The following is a 12,649-nucleotide window of genomic DNA, read 5'->3' as shown; positions in this document are numbered from 1 at the left end:
ATATCCTATACGAATACAAACAAGCTGTGGATATAAACCCGTTCTCCCTCACAACGTCATTGCAACCAACTGCTGTGTCGTCCTAAGGGCCTCATATTTGACATTCTGATTTTGAGAGTTCATAAGATTCATCACCTTGGATTTCCCTCCTATCTTTTCCAACACTTTCGCGGTCTCTGGGGCCTGCTTAATCATCTGACTGATGTCAAAGCAAACGATTGCTTGATTCTGATATAATTTCTTTTCATCATCAGTCTTTTTTTCACCTAATAATGCAACCATCTCTTTCAACAATCTCCAGTTGTTCTCCTTAAACTTGTCGATATTCTCGTACCAAAACTCCTCAGATTTATGGGATGGTGACCAAACAAACGTTTTTGTCTTCAATTCGTTCGCATATTCATCAAATGTCGTCAAAGTAGTAACGGCATCATCTAAAGTTTCTAGCATATCGTTCAAATCGGCCTTTAATTCTTCGTCTGCCCATTTTCTTTCCAAAAGCTGCTTGGTGATCTCTAAACCTTCTGCAAGAAGATAGTGTTTCACGACCTGTTCCTTCTCTCTTTTATCTGAAATGTTCAAAAGATTAATAAGAGAGTCTATGGCCAGTCTAACGATCTTCTCCTTTACAGCATCCTTACCAATTGCATATAAAATCTCAATAATGTTGGGATACTGTTCATTCAGGTCCACCACGGCACTCTTGTTGAATGTAATAAGCCACACTGAAAATACTGTATAATACTTCATCTGTAGTTCACCCCTTCTCTCCAGGAGAATTTGTAAGAGTGAAGGAAATAGCTCTTTTTGGTGCTTCCAGTAGAAATCCCGGTATATTTTGATCTGCAATAGCTCCTTCAACAACTGTACACCAACAAAATTCATATCTACGCTCTCGTCCTTCAATAATGACTTGTCTATGAACCTGTATAGAGGTAGGAGTGTCTTTTCTTTGCCACTTTTAGCAGCATCCCGACTAGTTAAGAGCAATGTTAAGACATAAGAAGCACATAGACGGATGGACTCGTCTTTTGACTCAAGTAGCTTCGTTAATGGTGCATAAGGAAGTGATGAGTTCACGTGCGAAGTGCCCAAGATGTATTTGGAGAAATCTCTATCGGGTGTCACCAATGTATCCACTATAATGACAAGAACAAACCGCGCTATATCATCCTGAGTGGGCCTAGAAACTATCGAAATCATCTTTTCTGCATACAAATCAGCATCCTTCATTATCACGTTGACTCTGTCCTTCACTTCAGCACAATCAGACACTCTCTTAAGACAATTGGCCTCTTCCTCCTTTAAGTAATTGGCTTTGACGCATGCACTCCAGGCAATAGTTCTATTTCTGGAATTGATAAGAATATCATTAACTATATCACCCTCCAGCTTGAATTGAGGAAATTTCATTTCGACGGTCATTGATAAGAAGCAACTTAGTGTACGTTTGTCTGTCTTGTCTTGTGAAATTGACCTCGAAATCTTGAATTTCTTACAGCCAAATTTTCTTCCGGGTAACTAAAAATTAAACAAATGTGATATATATCACGTGACCATTACAATCTATAGTGGTGGTGTATAGGTATTACATAGTAGACGGAAATGCATCGCTTTTGCTGAGTACAATGACTTCATTACTGTGCGAAATGTAGCCTTTAATTTGTCCAGCATAGATCAGACTAGCTAGTCGTGATTCGACCTCTTCTATTGTATAATCCCTTGAGGAACTATATTTCAATGCTGAGGAGAATTGAGAGAGAGGAATTATATGGGGTTTTTCACCCTTATAGAAATGATGGACTTTTGTAAAGAGTCTGAGTTCAATAAAAGGTCTGATTCGAATAAAGAGCGAATAGACGTGTCTTTCAAGCATCATTTTCTGCATTCTAGTTACTTCCTCATCGAATACCTTCAAGTTTCCCTCTTTGATGGAGTCAAAAATGGACTTAAAAGCCAACGATAGTTCCGGATATTGTTTCCATAGCATTGAAGATGGAAGCCATCGATGAGCAAGGAAATTCAAGGGTAGTAGAAGTACTAATATGGAAGCCTTTTGGTTATGATGATATTTATCACCAGTCTTACAAGCATCTAATGCCTGGTTGAGTAGCTGAGTTGCACTTTGAAGACGATCAAAATTCATACATTCAACTAAAGCCATAAAATAACGATAAGTTATGACCTGGGATTTAGACACAGTGGACAAATCGGGTAAGTTAGGCGAATGTTGAAAAACTTTGCACATGTTATTGGCAGCATCATATTTACCAAATTTCATATATGTCTTGAACAACTCATTGGCAAAAAAGTAAACGGCAAACTTCTTATCTTCACACTTGTCACTGAGACACACTTTAAAAGGTTTTTGAAGTAGGTTGGCCAACTTTTCATCTAGATACACGTCAAACTGTGACTGTTTGAGCTTATGTTCCTTGGCAGCCTTGTATTCAGATGATTGAACGTAAATAAACACAAGCTTACGTAATTCAGATGTAACCGTCATCATTGGCAAACAAATCCATCCGGTTTCCCTCTGTGCACATCGTACTATTTGATTAACCAACTCTGCAGAATGCGAAATAGTCCCCATAAATTTCAAATGTTTAAGATCACTGATTAAAAGACAATAAGCCGTTGCTATGGCACTCCATTCTTCAATATTCGGCAGTTGATCACCCTGTTGAAGTATTTGCAGAGGAGGATATTTCTCTAGGAGACCCTGTTCATTATAATCAGGAAGAGATGAAAGATCTTTAATGTGATCAAGAAACGATAGAGACTGGCATATTCTTGGATCCTGCGAAAGAACATAGGATCTAAGAGAGAGAATAAAGCGAAGATACGATTCACTCATGACAACAAAGAGAACAACGGTGTAATGCTTGAATAAGAACAAGATTAATTATAAAACAACCCTTTCCTTTAGCTAATTTGGAGTCGCGACTATCGACGCTTCTAATACAATACATTTACCGTTGATGGGAGGAGGGATCACAAGATGGGGAGAAGAGGCAGAACCTAGAAATCGTACCCATCGTTGTCGTCGTCTTTAAAGCCCATTGTGAAAAGAGCAATGCTTATGTAAATGATGAAACCTCCAGTCAAGCTTAATGCCAAACTTCCAATCTTGATTAGATGGCAGTGATAGAGTACCAATGGAAGAAAGGTACCACCAAGAACCAAAAATCCCGTAAGGAAATGGCAGAAGTCAACAACAGGATTTCCCATGGATCCATCATCATCATAATCGCCTAGAAAATTTGAGTCGTATGATGTAGAAACGCATTGTGCTAAGGAGTTTGGGATGGGTGCTGCAAGGAAGATCGCCACCACTGTTAACGGGAGCCAGTTATCGTATAGGGCACAGCTGAGAACGATGTTGAGAAATCCCACAGCAATCAAGATGCTAAGGAAAATGAGCTTTGTAAGCGACGAGCGACGCGACATCGAATGGCTAGAGGAGTAGACAAAGGACTACAAGTATGGAATTGCTCAAGATCATTCAGCATCATATAAATTAGGAAGAGAAGGTCGATTAAGCGTCGATCGACGTCATATATACTAACTATTTTAAAATCATTTACTATATGCATTCAATATAGCCAGTTAATTACAAGATAAAGAAACATCATCATACGCTAAGTCCCTCTATTTAGACTCAGTACCGTTGTTAGAGCTATCGCCGCTGCTACCACCGTTATTGTTGTTGTTGTCGTTGTTATTCTGCTGCTGCTGTTGGTTCTTGTACATCTGCTCAAACAACTTCAACGACTTCTGTTGCAACTGATCCAACTTCTGTTTGATAGTATCGGCACCAACGCTTTCACCACCGTTAACTTTGACAACCAACTCTCTCAACTCGGTAATAAGCTTTTTGACTTCTTCAATCTCAGCCTTATCAAGCTTATCGCCAAACTCGTTCAACGACTTTTCTGTGTCATTACAAAGCTGGTCAGCCTTGTTAGCATTCTCAATGGACTCCTTTCTGGTCTTGTCTTCGTCCTTGTACTTCTCTGCATCGTTGACCATCTTCTCAATCTCCGAGTCAGTCAAACCAGAAGATCCGGCGACCGTAATGGAATTGTCTTTACCAGAAGCTTTGTCCTTGGCAGAAACGTTGATAATACCATCAGCGTCAATGTCAAAAGTGACCTCGATTTGAGGAACACCCTTTGGAGCAGGTGGAATACCGGACAAAGTGAAATTACCAATCAACTTGTTGTCTCTAACCAACTCTCTTTCACCTTGGAACACTCTGATTTCCACAGATGTTTGACCATCTGCAGCAGTAGAGAACACTTGGGACTTCTTCGTTGGAATGGTAGTGTTTCTTGGAATCAATCTGGTGAAAACACCACCAAGAGTCTCGATACCGAGAGACAATGGAGTAACGTCCAACAACAAAACATCCTTCACTTCTCCGGACAAGACAGCACCTTGAATGGCTGCACCAATGGCAACAGCCTCATCAGGGTTGACGGACTTGGAAGGCTCACGGCCAAATAGACTCTTGACGGTAGCGGCAACCTTTGGCATTCTGGACATACCACCGACTAATATAACCTCAGAGATATCAGACGTAGCCAAACCAGCATCCTTGAGAGCCTTTTTACAAGGCTCAATAGTTCTCTTGATCAATGGATCAACCAAATTCTCCATCTGAGCTCTAGTGATCTTCATGTTAATATGCTTTGGACCACTAGCATCGGCAGTGATGAAAGGCAAGTTAACTTCAGTACTGACAGTGGAAGAAAGCTCAATTTTAGCCTTCTCTGCGGCCTCCTTAATTCTCTGAATGGCCATTCTGTCCCCGGAAAGATCGATTCCACTTTGCTTCTTGAAATCAGCCAAAATGTAGTTAACCAGAGTGTTATCAAAGTCTTCTCCACCTAAATGAGTATCACCATTAGTAGATTTAACCTCAAAGACACCATTGTCGATATCCAAAATAGAGATATCAAAGGTACCTCCACCTAAGTCAAACACGGCAACAACTTTAGACTGGTCAGCCCTGTCCAAACCGTATGCCAAAGCAGCAGCAGTAGGTTCGTTGACAACTCTTGCAACAGACAAGCCAACAATAGCACCAGCATCCTTAGTGGCCTGTCTCTGGGAATCGTTGAAGTATGCAGGAACCGTAACAACGGCATTCTTGACAGGCTTACCCAAATAAGACTCGGCAGTCTCCTTCATCTTATTAAGCACAAAACCACCAATTTGAGATGGAGAGTACTGCTTACCACGAGCCTCAACCCAAGCATCACCGTTGGAGTGCTTAACAATTTTGAAAGGAACCTGCTTAATGTCTCTCTGGACTTCTGCATCCTCAAATCTTCTACCAATCAATCTCTTAGTAGCAAACAAGGTGTTTTCCGGGTTAACAACAGCCTGTCTCTTGGCAGGAATACCAACCAATCTTTCACCATCCTTCGTAAAGGCAACAATGGAAGGGGTGGTTCTAGAACCTTCTGCATTCTCAATAATCTTAGGAACCTTACCCTCCATAACAGCAACGGCAGAGTTGGTGGTACCCAAATCGATACCGATAACGGTACCGGTGACCTTGTTAGAGTTGAATCTAACCTGTCTCTTGGCAATACTTCTAAATGATTTAGAGACACTAGCGAACATTATGGGTAACGCAACGAACAAATTAGCTATCTATACAGAGAAGAAAAAAGGTTAAGAAAGGCGACAACGAGAATTCAGCTCCTTTTATTTTTTTCGTCACTTTGAGAAAAATTTTCGTGGCCAACGAAGTACGGGGAAGAGTGGTACTCCACGGGGAGGAAAAGCCGGAGAAGGCGGTGATGGGTGGACGATGAGTCCTGCCAACCACCCGTTGCCCGACGGAGATCTGCCAAGTAGGTCTCCACCCTCCCGTTAATGGAAATGTCTAGAAGATCATCGAGGAAACTTAGCAATGTCCTTCTGTCTATTCAGCCTACTCACCTTAATCACCTCTAATTTACCCACAATAATCAAATCAATTCCGTCGATGAACTGGTCTAATTTCTTCACCGTCTCCACTATGTCCTGCCTGGCCATGGGAATTTCCGTAGAATCATTAAGCAGCCTTTCAAGTTGGCCCATAGTTAAGCTGTATGTGCTTCCATCCTTGGGAGACTCTGTATATAGCACATCATAGACGGGCCTCATTTTGGACTCTATGTACTTTTCTTTTCTTAAGTGTAGTTGATCCTGGAACTTTGCGTTGTTCTTTTCCTTTGTACGAATGCGTTCTAGAAGTGATTTGGTTCCACCGACTGGTGTCTTCTCATGAAATTGAAACTTAGAGATGCTATTCTTAAGGATCTTGGACGAACCTTTGGGTCGTGAAAAACAAATGGAGTGATTGGATGGAATTTTGTTATTGGAACCGTTACCAGGTAGCTTATATGTAATTAAGTCTTCAATTGTAGAAGGGTTCTTAGCTAACTGTATGTTTAACAAACGAGTAAATTCGGCTTTCCTCGAGTCAAGTTGACCCAATTGTTCGATATTGTAGAGATCTATAATCAAATCATCGTCTTTTCCTTCAATACGAGAGATTTTGTAAGATTCTGGATAAACACTTTTGATAGCCAAAAGGGATTGACGAGTGAGACCCGGTACTTGGCCTTGAGCTTCTTTGAGGCGAAGTTTGTGAGAACCCAAAGAACGTTGGTATTCAACGGTCACTATAGTGTCAAGGTGTAAGAAGATGGGTAGAAGGGACATTGGACAACTGCCAGATGAGCTAAGTGAATACAAATACAATAACTTTTAGAATCTCAGAAAATTCAAGACAGTACATTTTTTATTTAGCTGGGTTGATCTGCTTTGCTATCTTACCCACCATACAGGCCAACTGCAAATACGTACTAACTCCCTCCAATATCCTCATATGCGTAAATCCAATAATCCTTATCAATTCCAATCTTCTATTTTCACTCAATTTGTACATTGTCTTCATCACTCTAAAGCTGACAGTGACAATATCAATGGCAGAGTATCCCTTATTCCATAATTCCTTCAATATATTCAAACTCTCCTCTATTTTCCCCTCGTTGGCCAACATCAACATCTTGGAAATCAACAAGGGATGAGGGGAGTCCACAATTTTATAAACGTTTTCTGCATTCACCAATTGGAAGCCATAAAACGTACTCTGTAGATTGTTGATAGCCTGTCTCATATCACCTTCGGCCGTAAAAATAAGTGCTGCCAAGCCATCTTCTGTGCACTCGATCTTTTCCCTATCCACAATTCGTTGTAATGCTTGCAAAATCTCCTCATCTTGAAGTCTATTGAACCTCAATATAGCACATCTACTTTGAATAGGCTCGATGATCTTGCTACTCTGATTACAAGCAAATGCAAATCTTGTCGTATCCGAGTAAATTTCCATCGTTCTTCTCAATGCCTGTTGTGCACCCGCCGTCATTGAATCTGCTTCATCTAAAATAATGATCTTTTCTCTATTGGATGGTAATGAAACCTTCTTCTGTGCAAACTGTTTAATCTGGTTTCTCACAACATCGATGCCTCGATCGTCCGAAGCATTCAATTCTAATATGGCATCCTTCATTAATTTTGGATCATCGTTTAATAATTCTCGGGCAAGGCATAAAATAGACGTTGTTTTACCAATTCCTGGTAATCCTGAGATAATCAAATGAGGCATGTTACCTTCTTGTGCAATTCGCTCTAGAGAGTCTATTGTATCCTTGTTACCAACAACATCCTTTAGATATTTGGGACGATATTTTTCCACCCATGGGAGTTCTAGATCAAGCGGATATTTCGTTTCTGCCATACTACTTTAATAAGAATAGGTGGTGCCTTCTTCTGTACCACCCTCTTTATGGTCAAAGAGCAGCGAGCGCGTCTTAACGCGGATGAAAATTTCCACCATAGTGAAAAATTGTACCATGACGCGACGCGTCAGTATCTTGAATATATATATATATACTTAGTTAGTGTGGGTGCTTGAGTGCCCCGTCCTCTTCTTCATACATTTATCATCTATGGGAGAATTGGACTTCCTTTTCTTCACCAGAAATGTAAGATCATTAACAACAGGTTTAGTTACCTTCTTTATCTCCTTAACCTTGTGCAAGCCACCCCTAGGTGCTATGTCGCCTAGTATTCCCTTCATAATCCTATCTTTTTCGTCCTTGATATTTTTGTTACCTTTCTCAAGCTCATACAATCTCTGTTCCATCTCCTGCATAAGATCCTTATCAATTTTATCTCCTTCTTTCGCTCTTTCTTGGATTGATTTCATAGTCATCTTCATCGCTTCGATACTTCCTGGAAGATCTGTAAACTCTAGTGCCAAAGAAAGTCGGTAATAACCTTCTGTTAATGCCCCTGTAGCTAATGGGTATAACTCTTTTCTAAGATCTACCATAGATTTCAAATCAGCTCCTGCCTGTTGAAAGTTCTCTGTTTCCAACGATATATCTCCAAGAAGTGAGTACACATCTGCCAATTTCTTCCTCTTAAGAACATAATCGGTCTGATTTTTGAGTTCGGAATCTTTATCGCTTTTCAAATATGGATGGCTAAGTTCGGAATTGTCGTCAATATTTTCAATGTCTTTTCGAAGAATAGTTCTGGTGAGATCCAAAATATCCCAGGCTATTTCAAAGTCTGATTGAGTAGCTTCATTATCTGCGTTCTCTGCGTTTTCCCCGTTCTCTGCGCTTTCCCCGTTCTCTGCGCTTTCCCCGTTCTCTGCGCTTTCCCCGTTCTCTGCGCTTTCCCCGTTCTCTGCGTTTTCCCCGTTCTCTGCGTTTTCCCCGTTCTCTGCGTTTTCCCCGTTCTCCCCGTTCTCCTCTTCCCCGTTCTCCCCGTTCTCCTCCTCTTCTGCTAATGTCTCATTGAATTGCATCTTTCCTCCATCTTCCTCCTCTTCCTTCTCCCCTTCCTTCTCCTCTTTATTCTCCTCTTCCAGTGTCTTCTTGGCAGCATTCTGTCCCAAGACATCGCTGTTCGCAACCGCATTTTCAAATAATGACCATCCATACAAGTATAATAAATCTGGATCATCTTCACCTGATTCCAAGTTAGACAATTCACACGCTGTAGAATAGTGCTCCACCGCCTGTTCATACTGCTTGGCTGCCATCTCTCGGCCTCCTTTGTCGAGCAGTTTGCTTATTTCTTCAGAGTATTTCTTCATACTTATAGTCTTGTCTTATGTTTGCCTTGCCCTGCTATAATTTTTCATCTGTTCATTCTCCACTACTTATACGCGTTGTACCTTCTGTACACTTTTCATTACTGAGCCACTGAGTTTCGCGAAATTGGCGCGATCAAAATCTAATAAAATTTTGTTACCGAACAAAAGTAATTGAACACCATTCGTGTGTTTTTCTTGATCTCAACACAAGAGTTGTTCACTTTGTTTCTCTTGTTATCGTTGTTTATTTCTAATAGAACACGCTTATTTCGTATATTGACGCGATGACTGTTGATCGTAAGTTATTTGGCAATTCGGCATTGCTACTCTTATTGTTGCTTCTACTAACATTCTCCTATAGAAGCTTCTGCTAAACAAACAGACGCTTCAGTTTCAATGGCTGCTTCAATTAAGTCTGCCGCTGCTGTTAATGCTGATGAGAAATCAGATCTTACTGCAACTAATTCCAGCGCTACTGCCGCTGCTGATGATGATGGTGATGGTGTTATTGATGGTGTTGCTGCTGCTCCTGCTCCTAAAAAGCCTAGGGAAGTCCCTGTAATCAAGCGAAAGTTGAACGGCTACGTCGGTTTTGCCAACTTGCCTAAACAGTGGCACAGAAAGTCCATTCGTCGAGGTTTCAGCTTCAATCTCATGGTTGTAGGCACTAAGGGTCTTGGTAAGTCCACATTGATAAACACTCTATTCAACAAAGAGTTGTACAAAATGGATGAGTCTCCTAAAGTGGTGTATCCTGATCCTGAGCAGCCGGTGGAAGCCAAAATCGAGACTGTTGGTTCTGAAATTGAGGAAAATAATGTTAAGTTGAATCTTTCCGTCATTGACTGTCCAGGCTTTGGTGAAAATATTGATAACACTCAAGTTTCTTGGAAACCTATCGTGGATGAGATTAATCGGCGGTTTGATCAGTATTTGGAACAAGAGACTAAAGTTAACCGCTCAACTACAGTTGACAACAGAGTCCACGCACTTCTTTACTTTATCGAGCCAACGGGTCATTCTTTGAAGCCTTTGGACATCGAGTTTATGAAGCAGGTTCATCAGAAGGTTAATTTGATTCCGGTTATTGCTCGTTCTGACACTTTAACAGAGATGGAGGTCAGTCAATCGAAACAATTGATCTTGGATGACATTAAAAACCAAGGTATTACTCTATTTAACCCACCAATCTACGACAATGATGATGATGAGACTGCGTCTGTGACTCAGGAAATGGTTGAGAAAATTCCATTTGCTGTGGTTGGTTCCACCAATTATATTCAGACTCCAGATGGACGTACCGTGAGAGGAAGGTCGTATCCATGGGGAATCATTGAGGTTGACAATGAGGAAGACTGTGATCTTATCAAATTGAGACAATTATTGGTGAGAAACTTCATGGAGGAATTGAAAGAGACTACTTCCAAAGTATTGTACGAAAGATACAGAACTGAGAAGTTGGCAAAGTTAGGAATAAAGCAAGATGATTCCGTGTTTAGAGAGTTCGACCCAGTGTTGAAGCAGGAAGAAGAGAAGCAATTACACGAGGCTAAATTGAGCAATATGGAGGCTCAAATGCGGTCGATTTTCAAGCAAAAGGTCACCAGAGAAGAGAAGAAGTTACAAGAGACTGAGGCAGATCTTTTCAGCAAGCACAAGGAAATGCGTGAGAAGTTGTTGAAGCAGATCAAGCTCTTGGAAGAGAAGAAGAAGGATTTAGAGAAGATCAAGAGCCAGCAGACGCATTCTTCTCCGCAGATCAACGGTCCAACGAAAACCAGAAAGGGATTCTTACGCTGAGTCGTTATAAGTATTGGCTATAAATAAAGGTAATTAGTGAACAAATTGAACAAATCGAAGCATTTCGAAGCTCTTGAGAAATTTCGCGATGAAGCGAGCTGAAAAATTTAAGTGGTCCAAGGAGAGTAAATTGGAGAGGTTTTCTTCACTAAAGACAATAAGCCGTAGGTTTTAGAGTATTATAGACACAAGTAAGTTACGAGAAATGGAGGAAATGTAAAAGAGATTGGATTTACTAACAACAACTTTAGTGACAAGCGATTTGTATAATGTCCTGGGTGTGGCTCACGATGCAAGTCCTGAAGACATTAGGCGTGCGTATAGAAAGCTTGCTCTTAGGTATCATCCGGACAAGGTTGGTGAAAGCGAGCGGGAAGCAGCAGAAATCAGGTTCAAGGAAATCACACAGGCATACAGTATCATTGGTGACTCGGACAAGCGCCGAGATTACGATATATATGGAGAGCGAGTGCCTGGAGCACCACCACCTTCTGGACCAGAATCGTATGGATTCGGAGGAGCTGCATTTGACGGCGCAGACTTTGATTTCTCGCCTAATGACTTTGCTAATTTCTTTAATGGCATGAATACGGGAGGTGGTATGCCCGGTATGGGGGGTGCAGTGCCTGGAATGGATGGAGAATCGCGTGGAAGACCAACTTCTCGAGGTTTTAGAGGACCTTCCAGAGGACCTCCTAAAGGTAAGAAGCATGAAGATGGAATAGAAAGAACGGAAGATGCACATTTCAATGTTGAGGTGATATTTCTGGACCTCTATAACGGCAAGGTGGTGAAACTTTCAGAAGAACGAGATCGAATATGTGATAAATGTAAAGGTAAAGGAGTCAAGAAGAGTGCCGTTGAGATCAGTTGTTCAAGCTGTAACTCTACGGGATATGAGAGGAGATATAGACATATTGGGGGTCTTTCGATAGTGGAGACAATTGCATGCAGTAAATGCAATGGTCAAGGAACATACTACAGAGAAAAAGACTACTGTAAGAGATGTAAAGGTACAGGGGTAGTTAAAGAGTCCAAAATATTGGAATTTGCTATACCTAAAGGGTCAGCCAACGAAGGATCTATAGTGCTCAGAGGGGAATCAGACCAAAGTCCTGGTTTGACTACAGGAGATGTGATTTTAGAGTGGAAATTGAAACCCACAGACAAGGAAAGTCATTTTGAAAGACATGGTGATGACTTATACACCAAGGTTCGTGTTCCATTGGTGGATGCACTCTGTGGATTCTCCAGAGATAAGTTTGTGGAAACTTTAGATAATCGCTGGTTGTCAATTAAGATGCCTCAAGGCAAAGTGTTGAGGCCAGGAGATTCCATTATAATTCCAAACGAAGGAATGCCTGTTTGTGGCAATTACCGCAATCGCCACGGTGACTTGTACGTTGCAATCGATATAGAGTTCCCTAAGGATGACTGGGCAATAGAAAAAAACGATATCACGTCGTTGAAATCGATATTGGACATCAAGTATGGAACTAAAGGTCAAAATTCAGACTTGAATGATAATAGTGACGTGACAAATGTCTGGTTTAAGGTTAAGGGAAAAAGCGAGTTGCCTGTTTCGTTCAATAGCTATAATGCGAATGCAGTTGTTAATTCTGGAGTGGATGAGAGGAAGGGATGGTTTGGCAGATGGTTCTAAGTAGTTCATCCGTG

At 41.1% G+C, this 12,649-nt stretch overlaps 7 protein-coding genes across 7 annotated transcripts; 1 reads left to right on the top strand and 6 right to left on the bottom strand.

The window, feature by feature from the left end:
- Positions 1–48: 48 nt before the first annotated feature.
- On the bottom strand, positions 49–1,425 carry FOA43_002881 (uncharacterized protein; the record flags this gene model as incomplete). The annotated part of the gene is made up of 1 exon (XM_038923163.1): positions 49–1,425. One exon carries the CDS (start codon positions 1,423–1,425, stop codon positions 49–51), a length of 1,377 nt encoding a protein of 458 aa, XP_038779091.1.
- A 163-nt stretch (positions 1,426–1,588) lies between these two features.
- Positions 1,589–2,857, bottom strand: FOA43_002880 (uncharacterized protein; the record flags this gene model as incomplete). The annotated part of the gene is made up of 1 exon (XM_038923162.1): positions 1,589–2,857. One exon carries the CDS (start codon positions 2,855–2,857, stop codon positions 1,589–1,591), a length of 1,269 nt encoding a protein of 422 aa, XP_038779090.1.
- A 164-nt stretch (positions 2,858–3,021) lies between these two features.
- Positions 3,022–3,450, bottom strand: FOA43_002879 (uncharacterized protein; the record flags this gene model as incomplete). The annotated part of the gene is made up of 1 exon (XM_038923161.1): positions 3,022–3,450. The coding sequence occupies one exon, from the start codon at positions 3,448–3,450 to the stop codon at positions 3,022–3,024; it is 429 nt and encodes a 142-aa protein (XP_038779089.1).
- Positions 3,451–3,651: 201 nt separating this feature from the next.
- On the bottom strand, positions 3,652–6,799 carry SSC1 (Hsp70 ATPase ssc1; the record flags this gene model as incomplete). The annotated part of the gene is given in 4 exon segments (XM_038923160.1): positions 3,652–5,664; positions 5,956–6,683; positions 6,767–6,775; positions 6,793–6,799. 4 exon segments carry the CDS (start codon positions 6,797–6,799, stop codon positions 3,652–3,654), a joined length of 2,757 nt encoding a protein of 918 aa, XP_038779088.1.
- A 3-nt stretch (positions 6,800–6,802) lies between these two features.
- Positions 6,803–7,801, bottom strand: RFC4 (replication factor C subunit 4; the record flags this gene model as incomplete). Its single annotated transcript, XM_038923159.1, has 1 exon — positions 6,803–7,801. The coding sequence occupies one exon, from the start codon at positions 7,799–7,801 to the stop codon at positions 6,803–6,805; it is 999 nt and encodes a 332-aa protein (XP_038779087.1).
- Positions 7,802–7,957: 156 nt separating this feature from the next.
- On the bottom strand, positions 7,958–9,172 carry FOA43_002876 (uncharacterized protein; the record flags this gene model as incomplete). The annotated part of the gene is made up of 1 exon (XM_038923158.1): positions 7,958–9,172. One exon carries the CDS (start codon positions 9,170–9,172, stop codon positions 7,958–7,960), a length of 1,215 nt encoding a protein of 404 aa, XP_038779086.1.
- A 396-nt stretch (positions 9,173–9,568) lies between these two features.
- On the top strand, positions 9,569–12,635 carry FOA43_002875 (uncharacterized protein; the record flags this gene model as incomplete). Its single annotated transcript, XM_038923157.1, has 2 exons — positions 9,569–10,937; positions 11,224–12,635. The coding sequence occupies 2 exons, from the start codon at positions 9,569–9,571 to the stop codon at positions 12,633–12,635; spliced, it is 2,781 nt and encodes a 926-aa protein (XP_038779085.1).
- Between the last annotated feature and the right edge of the window lie 14 nt (positions 12,636–12,649).

Source organism: Brettanomyces nanus, chromosome 3 (genome assembly GCF_011074865.1).
Source record: "Brettanomyces nanus chromosome 3, complete sequence".
Lineage (NCBI taxonomy): Eukaryota > Fungi > Ascomycota > Pichiomycetes > Pichiales > Pichiaceae > Brettanomyces > Brettanomyces nanus.
This window is presented reverse-complemented; position numbering and strand designations above follow the sequence as displayed.